The sequence below is a fragment of the Coptis chinensis genome, chromosome 9, assembly GCF_015680905.1.
Source record: "Coptis chinensis isolate HL-2020 chromosome 9, ASM1568090v1, whole genome shotgun sequence".
Classification (NCBI taxonomy): Eukaryota; Viridiplantae; Streptophyta; class Magnoliopsida; order Ranunculales; family Ranunculaceae; genus Coptis; species Coptis chinensis.
Window position 1 is genome coordinate 42,255,626 of NC_141464.1, and position 27,757 is coordinate 42,283,382.

Here is a 27,757-nt window from a genome sequence, read left to right on the forward strand (position 1 = left end):
TTTAATCGAAATGATTGCTAAATTTGATCCAATACTGAAAGAGCACATTCGGCGCATTCAAAGTAAAGAAATCTATTATCATTATCTTAGCCACAAGATTCAAAATGAGTTGATAGAGTTGTTAGCAAGTGAGGTGAAGAAAGCCATTGTCTAGAAAATCAAAGAAGTCAGGTACTTTTCAATAATACTTGATTGTGCACCGGATATTAGTCATGAAGAGTAAATGTCGCTTGTGATTTGATTTGTAGATGTTACATCAAGTTGCCCAAAGGTTGAAGAGTTCTTTTTAGGATTTTTGAAGGTGGATGACACATCAGGACTGAGACTCTTTGATACATTCAAAAATGTTTTGAACACTCTTGACCTTGATATTGGTGATATAAGAGGGCAGGGTTATGACAATGAATCTAATATGAAAGGAAAACACAAAGGAGTTCAAAGTAGACTACTACTTGAAATAAACCCTAGAGCCTTATACACCCCATGTGGCTATCATAGTCTGAATCTTGCTCTTTGTGATATGGCTAGCTCTTGTTCAAGAGTTATATATTTTTTTGGAGTGGTTCAGCAAATCTATTCATTATTTTCGTCTTCCACAAAGAGGTGGAAAGTGTTTAAAGATCATGTGAAAGATGTGAAGCCCAAGTCAGGTCTCTCGCTAAAGTCGTTGTCAACAACACGCTTGGAGAGTCACGTAGACAGTGTTCGTGCAGTTAGACATCAAGCTCTAAAAATAAGAGATGCGTTGGTTTACTTGGCTAAAAATAGTGAAGATCCTAAAACAAAGAGTGAAGCTGAGTCACTAGCAATACATCATACATGAAATTGAGATTTTGAGTTTTTGTTTGCCATGGTAATTTGGCATTATTTACTTTTTGTTGCTAACTCTGTTAGCAAAAGCTTTCAAACTGAAGACATGCATATTGATGTGGCCATACAAGAAATGAAAAGACTTATTTTTATTTTTGAGATGTATAGAGAAACTGGATTCGAAGAAACCATGATAGAAGCTAAGGATATTGCAACTATGATAGAAATTCAACCAATTTTTCGTGAAAGGCGGATCATTCGTAGAAAAAAACATAGTTCGACGAGAACGTTAGTGATCAAGAAGTGATCACACAATCAGCTGAAGAATCATTTCAAGTTAACTACTTCTTATTCATAGTAGACCAAGCTCTTTCTTCATTCAAGAGTAGATTTGAGCAGTTCGAAGTGTATGAGAAATTTTTTGGGTTCTTGTTTGATTTATAGAAGTTAAAGGTTGCAAATATAAATAGCTTAAAGACTTCTTGCATTAATCTTGAAGAGTTTTTGAAACATGACAGTGTTTCTGATATTGACGGGATAGATTTATTTTCAGAGTTAAGAATCATAAGAGAACTTTTACCAGATAACACAAATAAAGCAATAGACATGCTAAATCATTTGAAATCACGGGATAACTGTTTTCCAAATGCTTGGGTTGCATACAAAATTTTGTTGACTATACCAGTTACCATCGCATCTGCAGAAAGAAGTTTTTCAAAGCTAAAGTTGATCAAATCTTACCTTCGATCGAGCATGTCTCAAGAAAGATTAAATGGATTAGCTATGTTATCTATTGAAAAGTCTTTAGTAGAAAAACTTGATTATGAAAACTTAATTAGTGATTTCGCAGCTAGAAATGTAAGAAGACTAGCTTTTCAGTAGTGCTTAGTTTTTGTAATTGAATTTTGGTGTGAATTTGTTGATGTTAAGTACACATTTGATTCCGTAAGAGTACGAAGGAATATGGAGTTAATTTTTTATCAAATAAGAAAAAAAAAAAAATGGCTTATGTATTTTTCATCATTTATCGGTAGGGGTCACACTTTAGGATCTCTCCTAGGGGCGCCCCTGATTAAAGGGTTTTGGTGGATTTGAACCACCATCTCTTGAGATATATTAGAGATTCATTCTTCATCTCAAGTGCTCTACCTTTTGAACTAAAAATCCATATATATAAGAGGAGGAAAATAAATTGCAAAGATTTTACACATGTAAAAATATTGTAAGAATTAATGACCTTAAGATTTCTAGAAAAAGTGGCTGAGAAGAAGACGATCAGAGAAGTGGCAAAGTGTTTTACTATTTTAGAGTTGAGTAGAGTTTTAGTTCGTTGGGTTTTGCTTTTTTTTTTAACTGTTGACTTTTCTATGTTAATTTTATATTTTTAGGCTTGGTTTTTTTTCTCGAGATGTGTTAGCATCCTACGGTGTCCACCAGGCGTCCTTGTGAGGATATCTCTGGGATAGCCGGACTCTCTAATTAACTATGGGGCAATGGTCCGGTTCTGGTCCAATTCCTAGGGTTGTACGAACTAATTAATAACGAACCAAGAACCATTTAATTTTGTTAGTCTGGTTCATAGTGAATCTCAAAATTGTGGAACCTTACCCTAATCACCGATTTTGGTTCTTCATCTCTACTCTTCACTCGTATACACATTTTTTTAATTGTTCTTTTTATGAGAATGTGTACAAAAACACAAAAAATACTGTGTTAGAAATACCAAAAACACAAAAATTAGTATAAGTAGTTATTTCATTCAATTGTATGTGAAGTAAATACCATATCTTTAAGATTGTTAACTATACTTTTAAATTATTTTAAATGCTAAATACCACGTGAACAACATATTACACTAATAAATAAAATTTTGTAAAATAAAAATAAAGATTTTTTTTAGTACTTTATTTCTAATTTTTTATACTAAAAGTACCTGATTCAAGTATGTTCATTTTTTATAAAGGACCACTCGGTTCTGTTTCTCAAATGGTTATTTGTAGTACCCACTTCTAAATTATTCTTAAAATTAAAAAAACAGGAACCGCAACCATGATTTTTTTTTGCTCTGGTTAAACAGGTACCATTGACACCCCTAATTTTACAATCAACAAAATGGTGAACAAAAAAAAAAACTTTATTCTAGTTTTAATTATCGAGAAAATCATGTCAATTTCCAATTATCAATAAGAATAGTCGGGCACATTTTAATTAATAAAAAAAAACTATTTTCAAAATCTAATTATTGAAAAGGAGAAATATGCACAAACTTATGTGCATACCACATTTTCTCAAAAAATATATTTTCCAATTAATTATTATTCCATGCCTATGCATCAAATAATTTCAAAATAAAAGTGGCTTTCTAGTATTTTCAAATTGAAAAATGTTCTTACCATTTTTTTCTCTCCGGTTTGGTGGATCGTTAGATTTGGGCACATATATGGTGTAGCTAAAGTTTAGCCACATGCATGAAAATTATTTATTCAGTAACTCAAAATTGAGTTTCACTATTGAGGGTTGTGGACAAGGACTTTTTCTATGATGAGGTGGAATGCTCAAATCACTAAAATGGAAGAGGAGCTACGACTTAGGCTTAAAGGGGAGGGTGAGCTTGAGACAAAGGAAGAGAGGGCTTGAGAGAAGAAGGAAAATGAGAGAGAAAAATCTACCTAGGGTTTCCCCAAGTGATGCTTTTATAGGGGTTAATTTGAGAGAGAAAATTCTACCTAGTAATTGCTTAGTTGGCATGATGGTTTGACATACAGACCTATTAATTTGACCTCTGCTAATGGTAACTATTGATTTACATAGAGATATTTATTCGTGTGTATTGTCATGCAAACCAACATTATTCAAATAATAAATTACAAGAGTGGATCTGAAAAATATGTCCGTATAACACTACACCCAACTAGAGGGGTTAATTTGAGTCGGACTCCTTTCACCATTGCCCATTGGGGATGCTCTAATGACTCAGCTAAAGTTGAAAATGTCACGTGGCCACATGGAGCACTTCCCCACTCCGTGTAATCTGGATCCGCCAGTGTATTTGTATATTTTATTGGTACCAGATCAGAACATGCTTTTCATTTAAAGCTAGTTTGTGTCCTCTCTAAGACTTAGTAAATCCATCTGTAGATCACGTGCATTTTTGCTAGTCTCTAGTCTCTAGTCTCTAGCAGTTGTCTCTGTTCTAACATGCCTTTCGTGTTGCCATACGTGGTCTTTTTCACCCTATTTTTCCAGCCTTTTTTATTCCTCTTTGAGCAATTAAGTATTTAAGTCTAATAGTCTGTCCCGCTACATTAAGGACTGCAACGAAGACAAAATCACAAAATAATGTCTAAAAGTGACGTGAGAGGCCCGTGCACGTACACAGTGCACTCTTGGTTTTATAAAGCTAGCTTGTGCACCCTGTAACAAAAGTCAAAGAGGAAGAACAAATACAGGAGTTCCAATTTCCAAATACAGACACAGACCAAGTGAGTCTGTGAGAGAGATGATGTCAACCATAATTGCAGGTTCATCTGTTCTGACCTCAAGATACGTTCATCAACGGCAAGCAGGTTTCTATTTCTATCTCCATGCATTGACGTTTGGTGTGTCTCTTGTTTCTTACAGGTTACTTTTCTTAATTATAGATTTGGTGATAAAGTCACAAGGTCAAGTAAATCATTTGTATCGTGGTTTTCACCAACACAACCTTGAGAAGCTCTCCCACTGTCATCTGCTAAGTTTCTCTTTATCCAGTAAGCGAGAAAGCAATAACAAGTCAGTGCTTAATTATGGTACATCACTTTGTAGATGTTTCTGTTCAATACAAAAAGGCGACCATACGTCGGAGGCCAATCATACGTCAAAGACTACTAGTCTTTCACAAAAACTGAATACATTGATTCTTTTTTCTCGTCCGCATAGTTGGCCTGCCACTGTAAGTTTCCAGGAATTAATAATCGCATGTTTTCTTAGCGTGATTTCTTAATTGAGAAATGCTAGCGAGCTACCCCCGACAAAATAAATTACCGACGTACTACTTTGATCAGCTATTAATATTTTTAATATGTTTTAATATTTACTTACCAAAAACTGGGGTGTGTATGGTACCCATTATCCCAACCGGAACTGAAACTGTTTATAGCGGTTCGGGTCCTAAAATGTTAGACTTATTAACAATTAACAGTAAAATAGTGGGTATTTACAAACCGAACCGATAAAAAACCGAAACCGTTAAATCTAAATAATAAAAAATTAATGGGTACTCGAATCGATACCGGAACCAATTATTATGATTTTGATATATAAATAAGTTTAGTATTATTTTGCATTAAATAAAAACAACCTAAACATTATAATATATAGTTTTTGTTTATTAGGTGTAAAAGTCTACTAAATTATATATAGTGAATGTGTGTTATTAAATACATGTTTTATAATATTACATCAAACATATATATTTTAAATGTTAATAATAATGTCAACGTCTACAAAGATACTATGAACTAACTAATACATTACATATATTAACTAATAAAAGTGTACATGCTTGATATATTAAACGAACAAAATAATGAATGTGTGCAATGCTAAATAACAATTGTCGTACATGTATTTACGTACTCTACATGTTAAAATTTAGTGTGATGTATATTTATATATGACGTATGTATGTATAGTATATAATATACACGTGTTCGATTTAAAATACACGTGTACGTACAATTTATGAGATGTATTTAAAGTTTTTAGATAACTTCAAAGACTATTGAATTTAGGACTATTACTTTTAATGAGAGGACAAAATTATAGGTGACAAGTGTTATTGTCGCACTAAAAACCAACTTTTATATCGATTGCATAATTAAAAAAATTATTTTAATAATAATAATGTATAACCTGAGAAAAAACCGAAATCCGAACCGGAATCGACTTAATTAATTAATAGGTATGGATCCAGATTTTCTAAATATAATAACAAACCCAAAAGAATTGAACCCGGTAAGAACCGTTAAAAATATAACCAAAACTAATAAGAACCGAATCGGAACCGACCCATACACACCCCTAACCAAAAACAAATTTTCGTCTATCAATAATTATAGGGAGACAAGGTTTTGACTTTTGAACCCCTTCCAGTGGTCGGGGTTGACGTGGAAAGCAACTTTTCTTCCCTTCTCGCTCACTTACGTGCCATTTAAATTAAGGAAAAAAAAAAAAAAAAACCTATCCCAAGAGAACTCGTTATATCTCAGTTCGGATTACCTTTAGTGTGTGTGCTTTTGGATTAAAATTTGGTGATATATTTTCGGATTTCTTGCAGTCTAATTGTTTTACAAACTTGGTAAAATTGTAGTTAAGGTGGAGAAAGTCTTGGGGTCTATTTATTTCTAATTAGGTGTTTTTATGATGACCCACGGAAAAAAGATAGAGAAGCCACCTTCTTTTATTTTAAATGCCCAAGTGATAGAGGACCAAAATATGTCTTCCACATCATACGATCATTAAAACGGGCTCAAAACCTTGTCTCTCTAGAATTATTGTTCTTCAATTCTTCTTCTCCTTCTTCCTTTATAAATATTGTATCTACACTTCTTCTTCCACTTAACATATGAAGTCCAATCGAGGATTTGAATGGAAAATCAATGAAGAGTTGGGGGTGGGGGTGGGCAGGGATAGAGCCAGAAATCTAACCTAGTGGGGCGAGTGTATACGCATAATCAAAATACAGGAACGGCTGAACGGAGCCAGAAATCTGACCTAGGGGGAAGTGCTTATACTATTTTAGAAAATGAAATAGCATGAAGCGTGTTTACCACTTTGACCATATAATTAACAAGAGATAACAAAACATATTAGTAGATGAAGTAAAACATTCAAATTATGAACATACCCCATGGATCTCGAAAAGGAACAATCAAAACAGACTAGGAGAAAACAAAGACTTGGCCACTTTAGGCTCCCCATAGTCACTTATATAGAATGTTTTAAGAGGTTTGTTCCATATATTACGTGCACTCTGAGCTTTTTCATCTCCAAAAAACTCAACCAAACCGTTGAATTGAAAAAAATAGTTTAATATTAGGGTTTTAAAATGCTTACATCTTCTTCTAATATCATTTCTTGACTTTTTTCCATCAGAATTAGCAAATCCATACTGTGAATTAAAATAAATTGGTTTAAAAAGTTATGGAAGGATTAAAATGAGCGATTTCCCCATTTTTTTTTCAAAACTCAGAAAGGTAAAGTGAAGAGTGAAGACATAATAAGACCTAACTAAAGAAAAGGTATAAATAAATGGTATAAGAGCATTCCCAGAAGTGAGTATGATGGGAAATTGAGAGTTTTTACCCCTTTGGAGCAAAAAACCATTGCCCAATGCAAGGGTGACAAAGTTGGTGACTTCTAACTAAGTCACAATGAGAGTAGCACTTGCTATCGAGATTTTCACTGAGTTGTGAGTTTCGGACGAAATGTTTTATTCCGTCTCGTGTGTTTTTTTTTAAATTTTTTCAGTTTTTTTTTTTCGGACGGAATGAAACACGAATGAAACATTCCGTTCCACGTGTTTTTTAGACTTTTTTCGGTTTTGTTTTTTAAATTTCGGACAGGATGTTTCATTCCGTTCGGCGCGTTTTTTTTTTAATTTTTATATTCAAATGGAATCAAACATTCCGTCCAAGGTTTAAAATCACCTCTGCATTGGGCAACATTTTTTATTTTTCACCACAAAGTAGCAAAGAGGGGAAATAGTCCTATATGGAGGTGAATAAAAATTGCTTACATTGGGAATGCTCTAATAAGGCTTTACTTTTTGATATTTGGAGAGAGCAAGTAAGCCGTGACTTTGCAAGGATTTTCTACTCAACTTAATTGTGTGTTACTTGACTTACTTCTATTCTCGGTCCCGTCCCTTTATACTTTCTAAGAGTAGATTAATGATAAAACAGTATCGTTTGATATAACGCTCCTACACCTATTATAAGAAGACTATACTCAGGCTTCACGTTTAAAAGACATAGTCAAAAAAGTTTGAGAGTGCAGTAGTAAAACTTATTTTGAAGGGCGAACCTCTATGTATTCATAAATTTTCATGCTGATAATACATAGAATGTAATGGTTTTTCAAAACCTAAAAAAAAAAAAAAAACAACAGACAACGTCACAACAAAAATACTAAGTATGTCCTTGAATTTTCAAATGCAACAAAATTTAGTTCATTACCGACCAATTCAGAAAACAGGTAAAGTACGTTACCGATTTATGCTATTATTTTCATATGATAACATATATCGAAAGGGCAAATGAGATAATACAATGTTGGTTACCATACAAGACTCCTCGAGTCCCTATTTATTTTATTTTTTGTCAATTGGATTAGTTAAACATAAAGAAAGTGGAATGGAAGACCGTGTTCAATTCCTTGTTTTGTTATCAGATTTTAGGAATAATAGCAATATCTCTTCTTCCCGTGGAAACAATGGCTGATCTCAGTCTCAACTATTTTGTGGAAGTAGTCAAGGTAATGAATGAAGGAATGCATATTTTTCGTTCAACTTAACTCAAAGTACGTGGGTTATTTAGTCATTGTGTGATGTTATGTCAGGCAGTTTTACCGGCACTACTGATGAACCTTTACGTGGTAGCACTGAATCAGTTGTCCGATGTTGAAAGCGACAAGGTATAGATAATATATTTATTGACATTTTGCATTACAAAAATCCAGGAGTTCTTCATATTTCTCTATTTGTAATTTCTCTTTTACCCCTTGCGTTCTAAGATAAACAAGCCCTATCTTCCACTCCCTTCTGGTGAATTGTCAATAAACACTGGGAAAGCAATTGCGGCTACCTGTTTCATCTTGGTATGTTAACCTTAAATCACTAGTAGGTAACGATAACGATAAGCCTGATTTTGTTCTTTAAGAAGCTTTAGTATGGAGTGCTCAAACTTTCATTTGGCAGCATGTTGACTACGTGCAGTACTGCAGTGTACCAACAGTAGTACTAGTAATTCAATTCTTTCGTTTTTTTTCTATTCTACAGAGTTTTGCTGCAGGATTGCGATTTTATTCACCACCATCGTTGCTCGCCCTTGTCATTTATTGTTTGCTTGGAACTGTATATTCAGTTGATGTAAGTACTCTGACAACTTTTAAGAATACGGTTTGCATGATACGATAAGAGGAACTGAACTCTTTGCAATTCGAAATCAGATAACTCAGATGGAGCGGATCAATACATGAATTTCCTTCTCGATTCTCAAACTTCTTTGTGCAGTTAGGGTTATTTGTCTGCAATTAAGATCAAACTTGTCTGTTCAAGTATCTTGAGAAGGCCTTTGATTTTTGTTTAATGCAATTAAATGTAGCTCCCCTTTCTCCATTGGAAGAATCAGCCATTTCTTGCAGGTGCATCCATTGCGTCCGTGTGGAGTCTACTTTTCCCATTCGGTTTCTTTATTCACATGCAGGTTTGTCAAATGATCCATTCTTTTTAAACTGAGTTAGGATATCAATTGTACATTCCTGCAGTTATCTTGTGATTATCATATACATGGTGCATTCACTTCATTATGGCGATGATATCTGTTATTGAAATTGCAGAAATATGTACTTGGGAAGCCTGTAGTGTTTACAAAATCTCTCAAATTCTTAGTCGCCTTCCAGTTCGTCTTTTCATCTATGATGGCATTGTTTAAGGTAAATTCTCCAGTATCGTGCAACAACTAACTTTCAAAGCTATCAATACGTCTAATCCTTTTGTCAAATATTGGGTCCAAAAACATTTATAATTTTCTTCAAATTTGGCATTCTTTTAAGGTGTTGTAAACATTTGAGAAAATTATTGTTGTTATTATTATTATTATTATTATTATTATTATTTCTAAAATCATCTTATTGATGATAATTAAAAAATTACACAGTGGGAGGCGACAAGCGCGCTACAAGTTGCGCTGCTAGCCCCTTCTGAATAGCAATTCTAATCTTTCTAAATACATATTCATTGGAACCACTAGACATCACATTGTTGTCCATTACCTTCTGCAATCGTTTGAGGAACTTTACATAATCTAATGCTAAAAATCCAAATGTATCAAAAGCAAAAGGGATGAAGCAGTATGTGTTGGTTTGTTGTGCATGCTCCCTCATGTTTCTGTATCTTAGGTGTTGCTGCATTGTTTGTTGCTTGACCAACTTGGAAATTAAGGCACTACTACCAATCCCCACCATTGGTTATACCCCGGTTATGTCTACACACGGTTATGTCTACACGCATATTTACCTTCAAACCAACTGTATATCAAAACATCTGCTGAACGTAGTGTCGATCTGCCTACTAATGTTAGCAAATTTACCGGGGCTTCTTTCTTCATATGTATGCCTGCTCTCCAAATCACATCACACGAAATGTCTCTCATGTGGTCATGACGGTACTTGAAACCCGGGAAGTGCTTACATTGTGTTGTATGGTCTCCAAACTTGTCCATCCGATTATTATTACAAATCGGGCACTAAGCACCATCAATGTATAAGGGAATCATAAGGTGGTAGCTGAGAATGGTTCGATACTCATTTGGGGCCATTCGCTGTCCAAGACTCTCCATGGGAATAGCAAGAAGGAAATCTTTTGCATGTTCTTACCGGATGCACTCAAGTATGACTTTCCGACGAACTGACAACTTAAACTCCATTTCAAGACTTGCACTAATCTTGCCAAAATACGCTTCCGCCAAGGCATGTTGTGGTTTACAAAGGACGGTTGCATAAGAGGTTAGAGTATTCAAGTCGAAATCAGGAAGGCAATGCTGAAGTTTAACTATGGCACTATCAAAAACATTACCCTAGGACCACAACCTCGCAAGATATGGTTCTGGAGCTCATTAGTTTGAGTTTGTGAGGCGACAAATGCAAACTTACTAACATCAGTAGTGTGATAAATGAGTGTAGGCAGACGCCATTGGAGATCACCGAAACCAGGGCCATCTGAGACTATAATATCCTGGAGAGTCTTACAAAGGGAGTGGTCAAACAAGTCAGCTGTTTCTGTGAAGTGTGCTGGCGGACACGTCCTGACAGTGAAAATAGGATTAACTAGTATTACCCCCCCACTAGATGAGCCAATTAGGATTTCCCCCCATTAGATGGGAAATTAGGGTCTCCCCCCTAAACACACGGTCAACTTGGTTTGACCGTTAACTTGCAAGCCAAACAATTGAAAATTACACAAATACCCCTATTGTTTTCAAAAAGAAAATGTTTAATTTTAATTAGGTGGGGGTATTTATGTCATTTTCAGTTGTTTGACTTGAAAGTTAACGACCAAACCAAATTGGCTCAACCCAGTATAACCTAAATAAGTTTTGCTAGCCCTGAGCAAGCTCTCAACAACGCCAACTCACATTGTGGATCCTTAAGCTGGGATAGGAGGCTCATCAAACGGAGGGTTTTCTCAACCCTTCTGCTTACTAGACCACATGTAAATGATACATCAGTGCCAACCGCCCCTCCAAACAACCTAACACCTTGTTGAGGACGTGATACATCTGAGGAGAAAAGGTCAAGGTTGGAATGACGATGATCCAATGAAGGCCGAAAAATCTCCGTTTTGGTCACATTCAAAACAAGACCAAGGGGAGGCCCTTCTTCCTTGATGATGCTCATAGCCCTCGCCACTTGCCCTATGTCACCAATCACTATCCCATCATCCAAGTACCATACCTGAAGCTCCAACTGGCATTCATAATGTATCCGAAGTACTAATAGATGCAAGACCAAAGCGAAAAGAAGGGGCCCCAGTGGGTCACCTTGCTGAATACCTGTAGTCGACCCTATATGATCTACCCATAAGTATAACCTTGCTGGCGTACTCTACCCAGGGAGCTATTGCCGAACAACGAATGTAGGCCTCTCTTAGCATGGATGCCCGATCAACAAGGTTGAAAGTATTCTGGAAGTCAACTAGCATCATAGTGTGAAAAGTGTTGTCTTTATTAGCATGAACCATACGGTTAACGACGTGCAAAATTGCCTCTGCGCCACCAGGCATACCGACACCAAATTGGAAGTCCTGTAAGTATTGAACCATGTCCTTGGCAACTCCTTTCATTGCAATTTTTTACACTAACCGACGCCATACTGTACCCACAGATAATGGACGAATACTATTATCTAGCTTGAGAAGTGGAGTCAACAGAGCGCTTGCTATAAACTCTGCCAAAGCAGTGGGCCTTGCAACCATAAGTTCATTACTGAGGTCAATGGATTTAGGAGGTCTGTAGCAACAACAGCAGTAGCACCACTCATAGCGTCCATCAAGTGTTGGGCTCGCAGACCATCACGACCACATGAGGTGCCTTTGGGGAAGGACTTTATGCATGCTAATACCTTATCTCTCTCCACTGATATAGCAGGCTTGTAAGAGGGATAGTGGGTTTGGACGGTGGTGAGCCTACAGGGTGTTTCTCCTCCAAAATCTGAAGGGTTTTCGGGGTACTAGGGGCTATCCTAGAAGATGACAACACCTTTACAGCTGCTATAAAATGTCCATTTGAAACTTTTTGCAAGCACTGACGGATGTTATGAGAAGTGGGAAACTGCTCATAAGCGGGTGGGGTGGTGCAAGCTCCACTAACAACTGTACAAGATGAAAAATACCTACATGTTCATTCCATGTGGTCAAGGCTTGAAGAATCTGGTGTTGTTGACGATCTTTCTTTGTGCCAGATCTGCGTTCTTGGGAATCTTGGTGGGTTTGTGGTCTACACACTCGCAAAGTGCAAGATGGAATCAGAAGCAGGCGCACCCATGGCCCTATCACACTGGGTTCCCAAGTGACATCATACAAAGCAGACTTCAAGATGCGAGAGAAGGCTAACCGACACGAACAAGGGATACTTTTCACAGTTCTGATAAGTGTTTGAAAAACACGGTCTAGAAGGCTTTCATCGAGAGTGAGACTGTTAATAGTCAAAACTCCTACAGGAGGGGGTAGTGGTGATGCACAAATAGTTTTTGGCCATGGCCGTGGTATACCTACAATCACATTGTCTGGCTCCCTACGCCCCACCGTCTTAAGCTGCTCAAAAGCCTTACCATCTGAGTGTCGACATGGCTTACTATGAGCATGGATATTAAAAAAAATAGCCACATATCCATCCACCTAAAGATCTCAAAGAAGTATCAAGAGACGAAAAAAGCTCCAAGTCGACCTCTACTGCCTGTCGTATCCTTTGAGTATTTTGTTCAGTGTGAAAGTGAGGCTTCTGAATGTGGGTGAGGTGGTAGGATGATGCAAATCCTTGGAGACCCTTAACTCCATTCGGGCATTCGTCAAACTGTCGAAAGGGACAATTTACAACTACTTTCGGCGCCATAGCTTGTGTGGACGCAGACTAGTTAAGGCATGGAAGTGATAAAACTAGAAAACTGTGGCAGTAGATGTTGCTGGTTGAAGAAGATGAGGAAAAAAAATACCAGTAGTTGATGGTGGTGGTGGAGTTTTCTTCTCCTGTCTCTGTCTCCTCTCCCCTCTCCAATCTCCTCTCTCTCATATTGGTTGTAGATGGTAGAAATAGTGATTAAAGTTGGTGGCAGTGGATGGAAGAGGTGCAACATGAGTTGTGCAGTGTAGAAGATAATGGTGGTGGGTGCTACAAGGTTAGGTTTTTAGAGGATGTTGGTGGTGGTGGGTGGTGATGATGATGGGTGGTGGATGGTGGGGGTGCAACACGAGCAGTGCGGCATGGTTGGGGTAGATGGTGGGGCTGTGACAAAGTTGGTGTTGTTGTTGTTGTTGTTGTTTTTTTTTAATAGATTTGAGGTTATGGCAGACCTCGACCTGCATTAAAATATGTAATAGATTGTTTCATTTTTGTCCTCAACAATAGTCATAAGAGTTGAGCTCAAAGGAGGTACAAAAAATTCTAATACATTTTCACTTGCTAAGGAAGGTAAGTGATCAGCAACTCGATTCGTTTCCCTATACACATGGGTGATCTTGAAACTAACACACTGCATCAGTAGAACTCTAATCATAGCTGTTAAGTTAGTACATTACCATGGGGGTCTTTCTTGGTTCTTCAGAATTCTTACTGCTCGTAGAGAATCAGAAGCTATTTCCACCTTCAATATTTTCACCATATATCATACATCCTTGCAAGCCATTTAGTATTTGAAAGAGAACTAATCTTTGACCTCCTGCTTTAGTGTAAGCAAGTATCACGTCACCATTAGCATCTCGAATGGTTCCTCCATTGCCACATCTGTTCTCTGTTAGGGAGCCATCAGAATTGAGTTAGAATGTATTAAACATAAAAGAAAAGTACAAAAGGTTGTGTTTTAGGGTGAGCAACATGCTGCCCCCTAGTTCAAGCACAAACTCAATCAAACTACAACCATTTATAAGAATATATAAATGGTGTATTGTTTTTCAACAAAATCTAAGAAAAACTTCAAAAGGAGCTTCCCATTTTGTTAAATACATCAAACTTTGATGATGGTTTCAGAAAATGCGTACAACATATAGTTTTATTATTAAAAGAAACATTGAATAGAACTTTCAAAATGTTTCAAGAGATACATCTTGTCCAATAAACCAAACGACATGCTTAAGTGGACTGTTAAAAACCCCCAAATGTGTTAAAGCTAATGTAGTGTCAAGTATCAAATAGATTAGTTGGGCAATGTAGTGACATGTGGTCCAGGACAAAATCAAGGCAATAATTTAACATAACCACATGGCGGCATTTTGGCCGTTAAGAGTAAACTTTTTTTTTTTGAAGAAGTTATAGGGTTAAGGAGACCCCAACCTATATTAATGAACCCTGTCATTAATACAACCAGCTGCATCTTCTTCCACTATGCTTTGCAAGCATTTATTTAGTTGAAGAATAAAATACTTTACAAGATCATCTTTTACATTTGATAATTTATCTAATAGGTCTGCTGCCCTATTAGTTTCGTCGAAACCATGGTGTATGCTGCAAGAGATTAATATCTAATGTTTGAGCAGTACCAGGGGGGGAGTAGAGCCCTTAGATATTTGTACTGCTAGCATAGAGTCCGATGAAACCTCCACTTTGACACATCCAATCTTCAAGCATGCCTCAAGACCTACATCAATAGCTCTCAGCTCTTAAAAAAAGCACTGAATTGTGGTGTTTGCTGCCTGTGTAGGCCAAGAGAGCCACTCCCTCATGATCCCTAATGGCCCCTCCAAATCCCGCAAATGTAGAAGTTAACGAGCCATCTGTATTGAGTTTAATAGTACCACTTTTAGGCTTGAACCACTTGCGTTTTGTGATGCTTTGACTCCTAAAATCAGCATGGATTCCTAGATTGCTTAGAAGAACTCGATTCCTCATCACATCTGGGACTTCCTTGATCTGTCTTTGGATATAGTCCTGCATATCTAGCATAACCTTCTTCTGAATCAACATAGCACTCATCGACTTGCCTTTGAACCTTCTAGAATTTCTTTCTATCCATAGTGCATAAACAGTTGCACACTAACACTTTTATAATCTCCGCATCAAAAGAGGTGTTCCTGTATATAGAGAAAATAAAGTACAACTCTTGTGTGGAGTTCAACACCACATTACCATACCCCAGTTGTGTCTTTATACATGACCACACCTTTTTAGAGAAAGGACAATTGAAGAACGAATGCTTAGAATTTTCATTAGCATGCATGGCCAGTTGGCCACAAAGACAACAAGAGGAGTTGTTCAGTAATTTCTTCTTCACTATTCTGTCTTGAGTCAGTAAGGAACTCGAGAAAAGTTGCCAACATACAGATGAATGCTTCAGTACAACTAACTTACCCCAGACTAGCCTGTATCATTTTACCTTGGCATTAATCTTTCTCAGAGCAATGTAGCCAGACCTAGCCGTGAAATTCTCTGAGTGAGTTGGGGTCCAAACGACGAAACTCCTTTAAATCTAATGACATATGTAACCCAGTTTTTACTGCTTTTGTTCATGTCACCGCTCAACAGGATATACCAGACGTGGAAGGGGATACGAAATTTGGCTACAAGTCTTTTGCTGCACATCTAGGCCAGGAAAAGGTAAGTTCAATTTCTATGGCCCTCCATCAATGGTTGTAAAAGTATATATTGATCGAGTCATTGTGCAATGCCTTCCAATGTGCTAAGTCCATTCAAGTTATTGTTCCTTGGATTTTCGATATGAGCCTCATTGCGTTGGTACTCATTCAAGCAGGTATTCTGGTTTTGCATTAATGTGTTGTTGACGGCATATGGTACTGCAGTGGTGATAGGAGCTTTTTCACCTTACATATTTAACAAGCTTGTAATTGTATGTGACACACATCTCCAATTATTAATCAGCCTCAACTTTATGTGTGATGTCTAGTGCAAAATGTTTATCACAAATATTTGTTGGTTGCAGGTCCTTAGTCACTCTTTGCTTGGTTTCATGCTCGTAGTCCGTGCTCGATCTATTGATTTTACAAATAAAGATTCTGTATCATCAGCATATGCTTTTATAGCGCAAGTAAGTTAGTTGAAACTTGAAAGGCTTATTTCGTACTAATGGTACTATAGCTAGAATAAACACATAATGGGTTAATGCAATTATTTCTTTTGGGCTATGCTAGAGTTCCTAGGAGGTCACTAATTCACTATAGTCATATATTCAACATGTATGTTTTGCAACCTTAAACATTTGAATAAATTATAGCGGAACTCATAAAACAACAAGTTATATGTTACAAATTATTGTGATATCTATAGCTTCTAAGAATTTGTGTTTTGTTTAGGATATAGATACTATACTAATAGTCCAGAGAATGTTTTCATGTATAGCTTTTTGTGGCGGAGTTCCTTCTAATTCCTTTTATTCGTTGAGGAGCTGTGGATGGAGTAATCAGAAACTGAGAGACTGAAGCTCAAAGAACTTAGGTATGCTGATTGCAACTTACATACATGTACTTATGTGGCCAGAGTTAGTACAAAGTCTGCGACTGGAACAATGAGACAATGAGACTTTCATTTCATGAAACCTTCACTACTGTTACTAGAAAAAAGGGAAGTCTTTGACTTGGTTGATTGCATCACTTCATAGATTCTTCCTTGTTTATAGAGCATTACAATTGTGTGTAATGTGAAGTTCATTTAGTTGCTGTCAGTTCAAGCAATTGGTGATTTTAGATCTACCATTCTCAAAGTAGAGTTGTAGGAAATATGGGTGGTACGTATAATGATATGGGTTAACTAGTATTACCACCCACTAGATGAGCCAATTAGGATTTCCCCTCCACTAGATGGCCAATTAGGGTCACCCCCCTAAACACACGGTCAACTTAGATTGACCATTAAATTTCAAGTCAAGCAACTGAAAATTACACAAATGTCCTCATTATTTTCAAAAAACAAATGTTCAATTTTAATTAGGTGGGGGCAATTGTGCCATTTTCAGCCATTTGACTTAAAAGTTAACCGTCAAACCAAGTTGACCGTGTGTTTGGGGGGAGACACTAATTTCCCATCTGGGGATCCTAATTGGCTCATCTAGTGGGGGTAATACCCTAATGATATTGTTCAAGGAATTTGCATCTCCCCCCACCCCACACTCTCATGTATTCAATCTAAATATGCACACCGGATGGTCTCCAATGGGGAAATTAGAACAGTGTGTATTCTAAAACACGGCATTGGTTAAAATGACGTTTGAGATAAACATATGTTGAAACGAGACTAAAACTGAAGTCCCGCCCTTTACATGATGCCGGTATTCTTATTCTATTGTTGTTGTTTCTTTTGTCTATATGTTGTTGTTGTTGATGGGTCATAGGGTGTTGTTGAGTCGACTCATTGGCGCTTTCTTTTTGGTGGTTGTTGTTCTTGTTGTTGGTTAAATTCCGACTTTAATTTGTGATTGGTTACATACCTTATCTTGTTTGTCAAAAGGAATCAAATATCTGGCTCTATTCCATCTGAACCTGTTAATTGTTCACTAGGTGGTAATCTATTAACGGCTTCAGTTTAGCCCAATTGGACCGATTAAGGAAGTTGCCGGCTTTATTTTTGTCGAGTTTTGATTCAGATGATTTTAAAGCAAATAACAGACTGGTCACCCAATCGAGTTTTTGTCGAGTAGTTGTTGGGTTTTGCACTTTGGTGGTGGTGTTTTATGGGGTCCAGTTGTATTGGTAAGGGACGGTATGGGATGGGAAAAAATGATGATGGTGTTGTTGGGATGTATCTTGTTACCGATAAGGTGAGCAGGAGATGGTAATTTGTTACTGAGCAAGTGAAGCGGATTCGGTATCTTGTTACCGAACCTGACGATTGTTTTTTCAGTATCCCAGTACTAAAAAAAGTATGACATCTCAGTATCCCAGTACCGAATGTAGCATGATATTTTGGCAGTCATATGCCGAAATTTTGTATTTCACCAAAATTTCAACTACACTATAAAAACAAAGTTAGGATTTTAACCCATGAGTATGAGAGATTTGTGAGCTCTTCTAAAAAGGGACTTTGGGTGTTCTATTGAACAAGGTGAGTGTGTACCACTATTTGATTCTCTTAATTTGAAGCTCTCATTTGGTTGTGGATTAGGCGTAAGCCGAACCACGAAAATCTTTGTGTCTTTACTGCTTGGTTGATTATTTCTTGCATAGTTAATATTTTGTTTACTTTGTTTGTTTGTGATTCATCACCCCTCTCAAGTTGTTATCGCCGTTTGTAGTTGTTATCACTTCTATTGCACAACAAATTGGTATCAGAGCCTAAAGTTCTACCTAGGGTTTGTACTTGTGGTTATTTGAAAAGTCCAAGTGTTTGAAGAAATTCCCAAGTGAGTTTCTTAGTTGATTATTGTGGTTGATGTATTTGGGTTCTCTTGTGACTATCAAGTGTTTGTTGAAATTTCCAAGAGGGTGTTTCTTTGGTTATTGTGGATTGTTTGAGGTGTGTGAAAGTTTGAGAATAGTATGTCGACGGAGTCCACTATTACTCCTACGATTTCTACTTCTACCTCTAAGGAGAAATCTCCTATGACTTTGAATATCAATCATGCGAGAATTGATGTGGAGAAATTCGATAGATTTAACAATTTTAGTATGTGACGTTGTGAAGTTATAGATGCACTATGCCAACAAGACTTGGATGATGTGTTAGATGAAAAACCATCAGATATAGAGGAGAGTGGTTGGTCTAAGAAAAATCGATGAGCTTGTGGTATCATAAGATCGTGTTTGGCTAGGGATGTGAAGTACCTTGTTCTCAATAAGACTTCGGCAAAGGAAATCTGGAAAATCCTTGAAGAGAAGTATTTGGATAAGACAATGGAAGGTCGTGTCTTTATGAAATCAAAGTTGTATCATATGAGAAAGAAGTAAGGTGTTCCACTAGCCCAGCATATGAATGAGTTTAACAAATTACTTACCGATTTGTTGAACATTGAAAAAGAAATGAAAGATGGGGACAATGTTTTCCATTTGTTGAGATCTCTTCATAAGGATGAGTATGGGCATATCAAAACCACCATTATGTTTGGGAAGAAAGTTTTGAACTATTTTGAGGTGCAGACTTGGGATATGATGAACAATAATGAAAGGGAGTCAAGAGAGTCAGCTAACATTGCTTTTGTGGTAAGAAGGAGGTCACATGACCGCCCGAATTCTGGTCGGGGTAGAGGCAAATCTCGTTCCAAGTCGAGAGGGAGAACTCTAGGACGTGATGAGTATGCCTTTTGTCATGAGGTTGGACATTGGAAAAAGGACTGCAAAAAGTTGAAACACAAGAAGAAAGATACTGAGCAGAAACAACCCAATGTCAACATTGCTCAAGGAGGTAACGATTTAGGTGGTTCCAATTTTTCTTTTGCCATTATATCTAGTGTTTGTTTCATTGAGTCTAGTGAATGGATTTTGGATACGGGTACTACCTATCATGTTTGTCCCATACAGGAGTGGTTTTCAAGCTTCAAGGAGCTTGATATTGAAGATGTGTTGATGGGGAATGATCAACCTTGTCGCACTTTTGGGATAGATAATATTCGTCTCAGGATGTATGATGGAATGGTTTGGGAATTGGACAATGTTAGATATGTTCCCGCATTAAAGAAGAATCTTATCTATGTTGGTTTTTTGGAAGCTAAGGGCTACAAGGTAGCTATTGGAAATGGTGTTATGAAGTTAGTCTCGGGAGAAATGGTTTTCATGGAAGGCATACGACAGAATAACTTGTACTATTTGAAGGGTAGTACAATTACAGGAGAAGTAGTTGTTACTGAGCATTTAGAGGCAGTTGCTAAGGAAGCCACCAGATTATGACATATGCATCTTGCACATGCAGGTGAAAAGTCCTTGCAAGCATTAGTGAGGCAGGAATTGTTGAAAGGTGCTAAGACCTGTAAGTTAGATTTTTGTGAATATTGTATTATGGGCAAGAAGACAAGGGTGAAGTTTGACACCGCTATCCACCGTACACGTGGAACCCTTGATTATGTTCATTAAGATGTTTAGGGCCCTTCCAGGAATGCATCTTTTGGAGGGAACAAACATTATTATGTGACCTTTGTTGATGATTATTCTAGGCGTTTGTGGGTATATACCATGAGAAACAATGATGAAGTCCTAGATATCTTTGTGAAGTGGAAGAAATTGATTGAAACTCAGACTGGCAGAAAGATCAAAAGACTCCGTACTGATAATGGTGGTGAATACACAAGTGATCCGTTCTTGCAAGTATGTCAGGATGAGGGAATAGAGAGACACTTCACAGTGAAAGGTACACCGTAACATAATGTGGTTGCTGAGCACATGAACCACACTCTAATGGAGAAGGTGAGATGTATGTTGTCCAATGCTGGATTGGGCAAAACATTTTGGGTCGAGGCTTTGACTTATGCATGCTACCTTGTTAACAGGTTGCCTTCGTATGCAATTGGAGGTAAAACTCCTATGGTATGGTAAACTTGCTCAGGATTATAATTCTCTTCATGTGTTTGGGTGTCCTGTTTACTTTCATGTCAAAGATAGTAAGTTGGATCCTAGAGCAAAGAAAGCTATATTTGTGGGTCTGAAAGGTGGAGTTAAATGTTATAAGTTAAGGGATCCACAAGATAAAAAGTTTGTCTTGAGTAGAGATGTGACATTTGATGAGGCTTTTATGTTGAAATCTACTGACTCTCAGCAGGTGGAGAGTATGACCAAAGAGGTATTGAAACAGGTGGAGATTGATGCGGCTTCACCTAGTCCAGATGGTTATGTATCTAGTAGATTGGAAATCATGGGTAGTCAGTCAGTTGATGTTCCAGTTGAAGACATAGAATTAGTGAATACTAGTGATGGAACAGATGATAATGCAGAGAATGTGGCTCCATTAGAGGCGCATATTAATGTTAGTCCTTTGGCTCTGAATCATGAGCCTATTACAACTGGTAAATCTAAGAGGAATGTTTCCCCATTGTATTGGCTAAACGATTATGTTACCTATGCGCTTCCCGTTATTGAAAGCCTTGATGAAGACGCTCCTTCCTCATATTATGGAGCAATTCAATGCTCGCAATCAGGAAGGTGGAAGACAGCTATGGATGAGGAGATGCAATCTCTTCATAAGAATGATACCTGGGTGCTTATAAAGTTACCTAAGGGTAAGAAGGCAATTGGCGGGAAATGGGTGTTTGCATTGAAAGAAGGATCTCTAAGTGATGAGTTACGTTACAAGGCAAGATGGGTAGCTAAATGCTATGCTCAGAGGGAGGGGATTGATTATAATTAGGTGTTTTCTCCGATTGTGAAACACTCCTCCATACGCATCCTTTTGGCCTTGATAGCTCAGAATGATTTGGAGCTAGCCCAGCTCGATGTAAAAACTATTTTTTTTTCATGATGATTTAGAAGAAGAGATCTATATGACTCAGCTGAGTGGGTTTAAAGTTGCAGGAAAGGAGGATTTGGTGTGCAAACTGAAAAAGTCGTTATATGGTTTGAAACAGTCTCCCAGGCAGTGTTACAAGCAGTTTGATCTGTTTATGTTAGGGCTTAAGTATACAAGAAGTCACTATGATCATTGTGTCTATTTTTGCAAACTACATAATGGTTCTTTCATCTACTTGCTCTTGTATATATGTTGATGATATGTTTATAGTCTCAAGAAGCAAGACTGAGATTGATAAGCTGAAACAGCTTTTGTCCTCAGTGTTTGAGATGAAGGACTTGGGTGAAGCTAAGAAGATTTTTGGCATGGAGATTCAAAGTGATAGAGCAAAAGGTAGAGTTTGTTTGTCTCAAAAGACATATTTGAAGAAGGTACTACATAAGTTCGGTATTTATGAGAACACTAAGTCTGTGAGTACACCTCTTGCCCCTCATTTTAAATTTAGTGCTACTATGTCTCCGAATTCTGATGAGGAACGTGAGTACATGACTCATGTTCCATATGTTAGTGCTATTGGTAGTTTGATGTATGCGATGGTGTGTACTAGGCCGGACATTTCACAAGTTGTTAGTGTTGTTAGTAGGTATATGTACAATCCTGGGAAAAAATGTTGGCAAGCTGTGAAATGGATTCTACGGTACGTTCTTGGTACTGTAGATGTTGGTTTGAAGTTTGAGAGGGATACTAGCTAGTCAACTCTGTGTGGGTTATGTGGACTCTGACTATGCAGGTGATTTGGATAAGCGTCGGTTCACTACTGGGTATGTATTTACTTTGAGTTGGAGGTCTACTTTACAGTCTATGGTTGCATTGTCTACGACAGAGGCAGAATATATGGCAGTGACTGAGGCTATGAAAGAGGCTATTTGGTTACAGGGTTTGTTGGATGACTTGGGAATTGTGCAGGATCGGCTTAAGATTCATTGTGATAGCATGAGTGCTATATATTTGGCCAAGAACCAAGTTCATCATGCTCGAACGAACACATTGATGTGCGGTTTCACTTTGTCAGTGAGATTTTGGAAGAGTGATATCTTACATATATACTAAGATAGACACAAGGAGAACCCTGTTGATATGTTAACCAAAGTGGTTTCTGGAGTCAAGTTCCACCATTGCTTAGACTTGATTTGTATCCTTCATTTGAGATGATTTGGCTCTCATGAGCATATGTGAACTACGATTGTCTTGATCCCATTTAAAGGGTACGTAGCAACCATTATGTGGTGCAGTCGTTGTTGGTCCTTCTGGACATTTGCTTGGTTCTTCGGGACATTTGCTTGTTGGTTCTTCGGGAAATTTGTTTGTTTGGTTGGGTGTAGCGGATTGGTCGGTTCGAATTTGATAAATTCTCGCCAAGGTGGAGAATTGTTGGGATGGTATCTTGTTACCGATAAAGTGAGTTGGAGATGGTAACTTGTTACCGAGCAAGTGAAGCAGATTCGGTATCTTGTTACCGAAACCCGACGATTGTTTTTTCGGTATCTATCCCAGTGCTGAAAAAAGTATGACATCTCGGTATCTCAGTACCGAATGTAGCCTGATATTTTGGCAGCCATATGCCGAAATGAGCTGAAATTTTGTATTCCACCAAAATTTCAGCTACACTATAAAAACAAAGTTAGGGTTTTAACCCATACGTATGAGAGATTTGTGAGCTATTCTAAAAGGGGACTTTGGGTGTTCTATTGAACAAGGTGAGTGTGTAACACTATTTGATTATCTCAATTTGAAGCTCTCATTTGGTTGTGGATTAGGCGTAAGCCGAACCACGTAAATTTTTATGCCTCTACTACTTGGTTGGTTATTTCTTGCATAGTTGATACTTTGTTTACTTTGTTTGTTTGTGATTCATCATCCCTCTCAAGTTGTTATCGCTTTCGTTGCACAACAGGTGTTTGGGCAGAAAGATTATTGAAGCATCATAGGCTTGTTAATGATGATGGTGTTTGGGCAGAAAGATTACTGCATGGCAATTGTTTGCTGGTAATTTACCGACTCAAGACAGTCTTGTTAAGAAAAAGGTGTTGAATAACTCTTCATGTTGTTTGTGCAACAACTCGAGGGAGAATTCAAAGCATCTGATCTGTTCTTTGAATGTGAATACAGTAAAACCATTTGGAAGGAAGTAAAACTGCTGCTAGGAGGTCAAACTGCTGCTTTGAGCTCAAATGAAGAATGGTGGTACCTTATAGGTAACTGTAACACGAATTCTTTACAAGCAGAGATCACCAAAATCTACATCTGTGCTACGATCTACTGTGTGTGGATTGAGAGAAACCAGAGAAAATTTCAAAACAAAAGGCAACCAGCTCAGGTGGTAAAACAGAGGCTCCTTCAAGATATGAAAGTGTATATACAAGTCAATTGGATGACGTCAAGAATATTTGTAGTGATAAGAATGTTCTTGGACAAACTTGGTATAATGGTGAGATACAAAAACTATGCTTAGAAGTTCTGCAAATAGTTAAAGCCAGAATAACATATGTTCAAATTGAATACTAATGGAGTAGTGTCTGATCGGTGTGGAACAGGAAGAACAATAAGAGATTGTGTGGGAAATGTTACAATGTGTTTTTCGGGTTCAGGAGGAATGAAGTTTGTCTTATTTCAGGAACTAAAGGCAATATTGCAAGGTCTCTATGGTTGTCAGAGTATTAACATTCTAAAGGTGGATGTAGCATCAGACTCTCTTAGGTCTATCAAGATTCTCTTGGGTTAAGGAGAAAATACCATGGTACTGTGTCAATCTAGTTGAAAAGATTAAGGCAGTTTCTGCTAACTTTTCTGTCATTAGGTTCATACATGTCTATAGAGAATGTAATAGGGCAGCAGACTTTCTAGCAGCACTATCAAATGTAAATGATGTCCTCTATTTTGTTCCTCCTCTAGACAACAGACTGACATGTATTGTGGAGGAGGATAAAATAGGTCAAGTTTATATAAGAGCTTAGTACAGGTAGGGAGGTCTGCCTAACCCCAAAAACTTATTCAAAAAAATTCAAAAAAAAAAAAAAAAATGTTTCATTGTTTAATAAATTAGGTTGTTGAGGTTGTGTGTGAGTCGTCCATGTTTTAGTGAGTTGAGTTCTTCATGAAATCAGGGTTGTTCTTCTTTCTTGGTTTTTGGTTTCGTTTCTTTTTCTTTGTTGGTCGTTACTCAAGTGTATGTGTGAGAGCTAAGCAGTTAAAATTGGTTTTTGGAACTAATCGATGCGATTAATCGATGATTTAATTGTTATATTGGATGTATATATTTGACACTTTCAAAATATATAATAATATAATCATACAAGATATTTTGGGGACAAAGCTGATAAGGACAAAATTTTGAAATAATTAACCCAAAAAACCACCCTTATTTCAAAAACACTCTTAAGGACATTAGTTGATTTTTGTCCGAAAAAGACAATAGTATCCCGGTATGCACATACGTCGGTGCATACCTAAGCATTACAATAAAATTGTATGCACTGACATTTATACATACCAAGCATCACAAGAAAATGGGATGCACAAGTGTCGGACACCGATATCTGTGCATACCAAGCATAGAAGGGTAAAATTGGAAACAGTGGAAAAAAAGAGTTAAGTCTGTCCTTATTAATAATTAAAACATGAAATATGGGTTTTCTAGTAGTTATAAGCCAAAATATGTCCTTATCAATGGTTTCAAAACCCAGCTGTCTTAGACTATGATTAAAATTGGAAATTGGGCTTTTTGGCTTATTTCTTGTATTTCTAAATAGTTATCTGAAATGCAACAAAAAATATCAAATTATCATAATCATATCTAACCAACTCAATTTTAGAGTACTACAGATATGCCAAACACAACAATTATGTTAAATATTTAAAAGAATAGAGAGAGAGAGAGAGAGAGAGAGAATATATATTAGAGAGATAATACAATAATTTATATATTTAACATTCGTTAAGGAGGAGAAAATAAGTAAACTCTTAGTTTTGTGCGTTCAGTAGGTTCCATTATTATTAATACGGTTAAGAATCCAATTTGTTAATTTTATGTATTTTCTTGGGTGGGAAACCGATATTTTTAATAAATTTTTTTCTCGGTTTAGTGAGAAATCGATCATCTTGGCCGATTAATCGGTCAATTCGGTGATTAAATCGGTTCCATGTGAAAATTTTAAAAATCGGTAAAAACTAATCGGATTACAAGTGATATGCGATTAATCGGTCGAAATAACCGATATTGATAGCATAATGTTAGAGAGATGTTTGAGGCAGTGGTTGAATACTTGAATCCGGAAAGGTCCATATATTTTGGGCCGGGCTATTTGAAGGTACCCAGAAGAACAATAACGAGCTTGGATTTGATTTTTGAATAACGGGTCAAACGTCAGGGCGTCCGAAGTTTTTTCGTTCACACGTTGCTTTGGTTGTCGCCCGAGTGTTTTTGTAACCAAAAATCCATATAATCAAGCTGACATAGTGATCAGACCTAAATATAAGAATTCGGCACGTTCCAAGATACTTAAGTGACTCGACATATGCCAAATCACTTGAGCACCAGGTTTACAGAATGAAATCTTTATAATAAGTCAAAACAAATGGTAACAAAATATGAAAAATACAAACAAAATGTCCAAAGCCAAGCTCTAACAAAAAACAAATGTCTCAATTCGTCTCTCCGTGCTCAAGTATCAAATACCTACAAAATCGGTAAAAGCGGAAAAACCACGCTCCCATCAATTCAGCAACTCAACTATATAAGTTTGTCTACTAATTTCTAAAAAAATTTGTTTGTTTGTTGAACTAAAAATTTATTCATAATATATTTATTATATTAATTTAATTTTTTTTGTTTACTTAATAATAAATATATTTTTAGAATAAAATTTCCTAAAATAAATATTTTTTTTTAAAAACCAAAATATATAATAGCTAATGTCAAAAAGTGAAACATATCCCTTCGAATTTATTTTGGATCATATCCTTCTAAATATTAGAACTTTGCTCTAATCACCTTGTTGTCCACTGCCTTCTATAACCTCTTAAGGAATTCAATTGTTTATTGTGCAAAAATATATGATTCTTTTTAATTTGTTTTTTTAAGTATTTTTTTTTTTTTTATATTTGTTTTTCGCTTGTTTATATATTTATATTTTTCATCTCTGATTGCTTAGGAAATTAGGATAAGTGGATAACATTGGAATCGAGATCATATGACAAACTTTCAGAACTGTACCTTTGGTGGGCTCTGAACTGCACGTCCTTATCTTATCAAAAGAACATGCGAATTGTCATAATAAGTGGTAGCACAGCTCAGTGACCAAGTCGATCAAGGTTCACATGATATAGATTTGTAAGTTTCTGTACTTACTTGTCCTTTGTGAAAAGTACGGTACGTTAACAGCTAATAGTTATCTGCTTACGTTTGCACTGACGTACGTAGAAGTACTGCATTGCATGATCTGTATGTGCTTCCTTTTTTTTTTCGATAGGAATATTATTCATAAGAATCAGAACTTACAAACAACACAGCCATTTGGCGATCACGGTGTGACAATTTTTTCTTTTGGGACAACATTGTTTTGAAATCTTTTCGAAGTTCAACAACTACGGCTGATGTTGAGCTAGATACGAAAGTCGAACAAACGAAAGCATACACCACAACACGACTGCGTCTTGAAGAACAATCAGCATAAACTAACAATAGTAAAGTTACTATGAAGCTTCAAGTAATGTTGCAAATATACGTACTATTGAATAATGCAAGATAAAATAGATAATCTTTATTGCATTAATTCCTTGCTGATAGGTAATTAATGACGTCCCCGGCGGCCCAGCCAAAGAATCTAACAAGGTGAACATGGTTAATTTCCCCCCACCACACACACACACGCATACGCACAAAAAAGAAATGGTTAAAAAAATGAGCTGCTAAAGTTTTATAATCTATCTCTTTGAGGGGTGTCGCTTTTTTTCCAAATTTCTGATTTTGTAGAAATCCAACTATAAATTGGTTCGGCTTTGGCTGTAATTTTCATAGTCTGATTTTGTTTACCTCAAATGTC

The 27,757-nt window shown here is 36.8% G+C and overlaps 1 protein-coding gene and 1 pseudogene across 13 annotated transcripts; one reads left to right on the top strand and one right to left on the bottom strand.

Moving 5' to 3' along the window:
- The first annotated feature begins 4,161 nt into the window (after positions 1-4,161).
- Positions 4,162-27,183, top strand: LOC147476110 (coumarin 8-geranyltransferase 1b, chloroplastic-like). Of its 13 annotated transcripts, none has more exons than XR_015207781.1 (14): positions 4,166-4,376; positions 4,452-4,741; positions 8,242-8,325; positions 8,410-8,484; positions 8,584-8,667; positions 8,849-8,938; positions 9,174-9,275; positions 9,409-9,504; positions 15,801-15,872; positions 16,027-16,122; positions 16,216-16,320; positions 16,632-16,727; positions 23,611-24,144; positions 24,251-24,771. XR_015207781.1 is itself a non-coding variant. In XM_086582748.1 (12 exons), exons 1-12 carry the CDS (start codon positions 4,310-4,312, stop codon positions 16,671-16,673), a joined length of 1,203 nt encoding a protein of 400 aa, XP_086438874.1. In that variant the 5' UTR covers positions 4,166-4,309; the 3' UTR covers positions 16,674-16,953. The 13 variants fall into 13 exon arrangements, 2 of the variants coding, with proteins under 2 accessions (XP_086438874.1, XP_086438875.1); XR_015207780.1 differs by having other exon boundaries at positions 23,611-23,740; positions 23,826-24,771; XR_015207778.1 differs by having other exon boundaries at positions 23,611-23,702; positions 23,826-24,771.
- LOC147476111 (uncharacterized) lies at positions 9,531-15,251 on the bottom strand (annotated as a pseudogene).
- Positions 27,184-27,757: the final 574 nt, after the last annotated feature.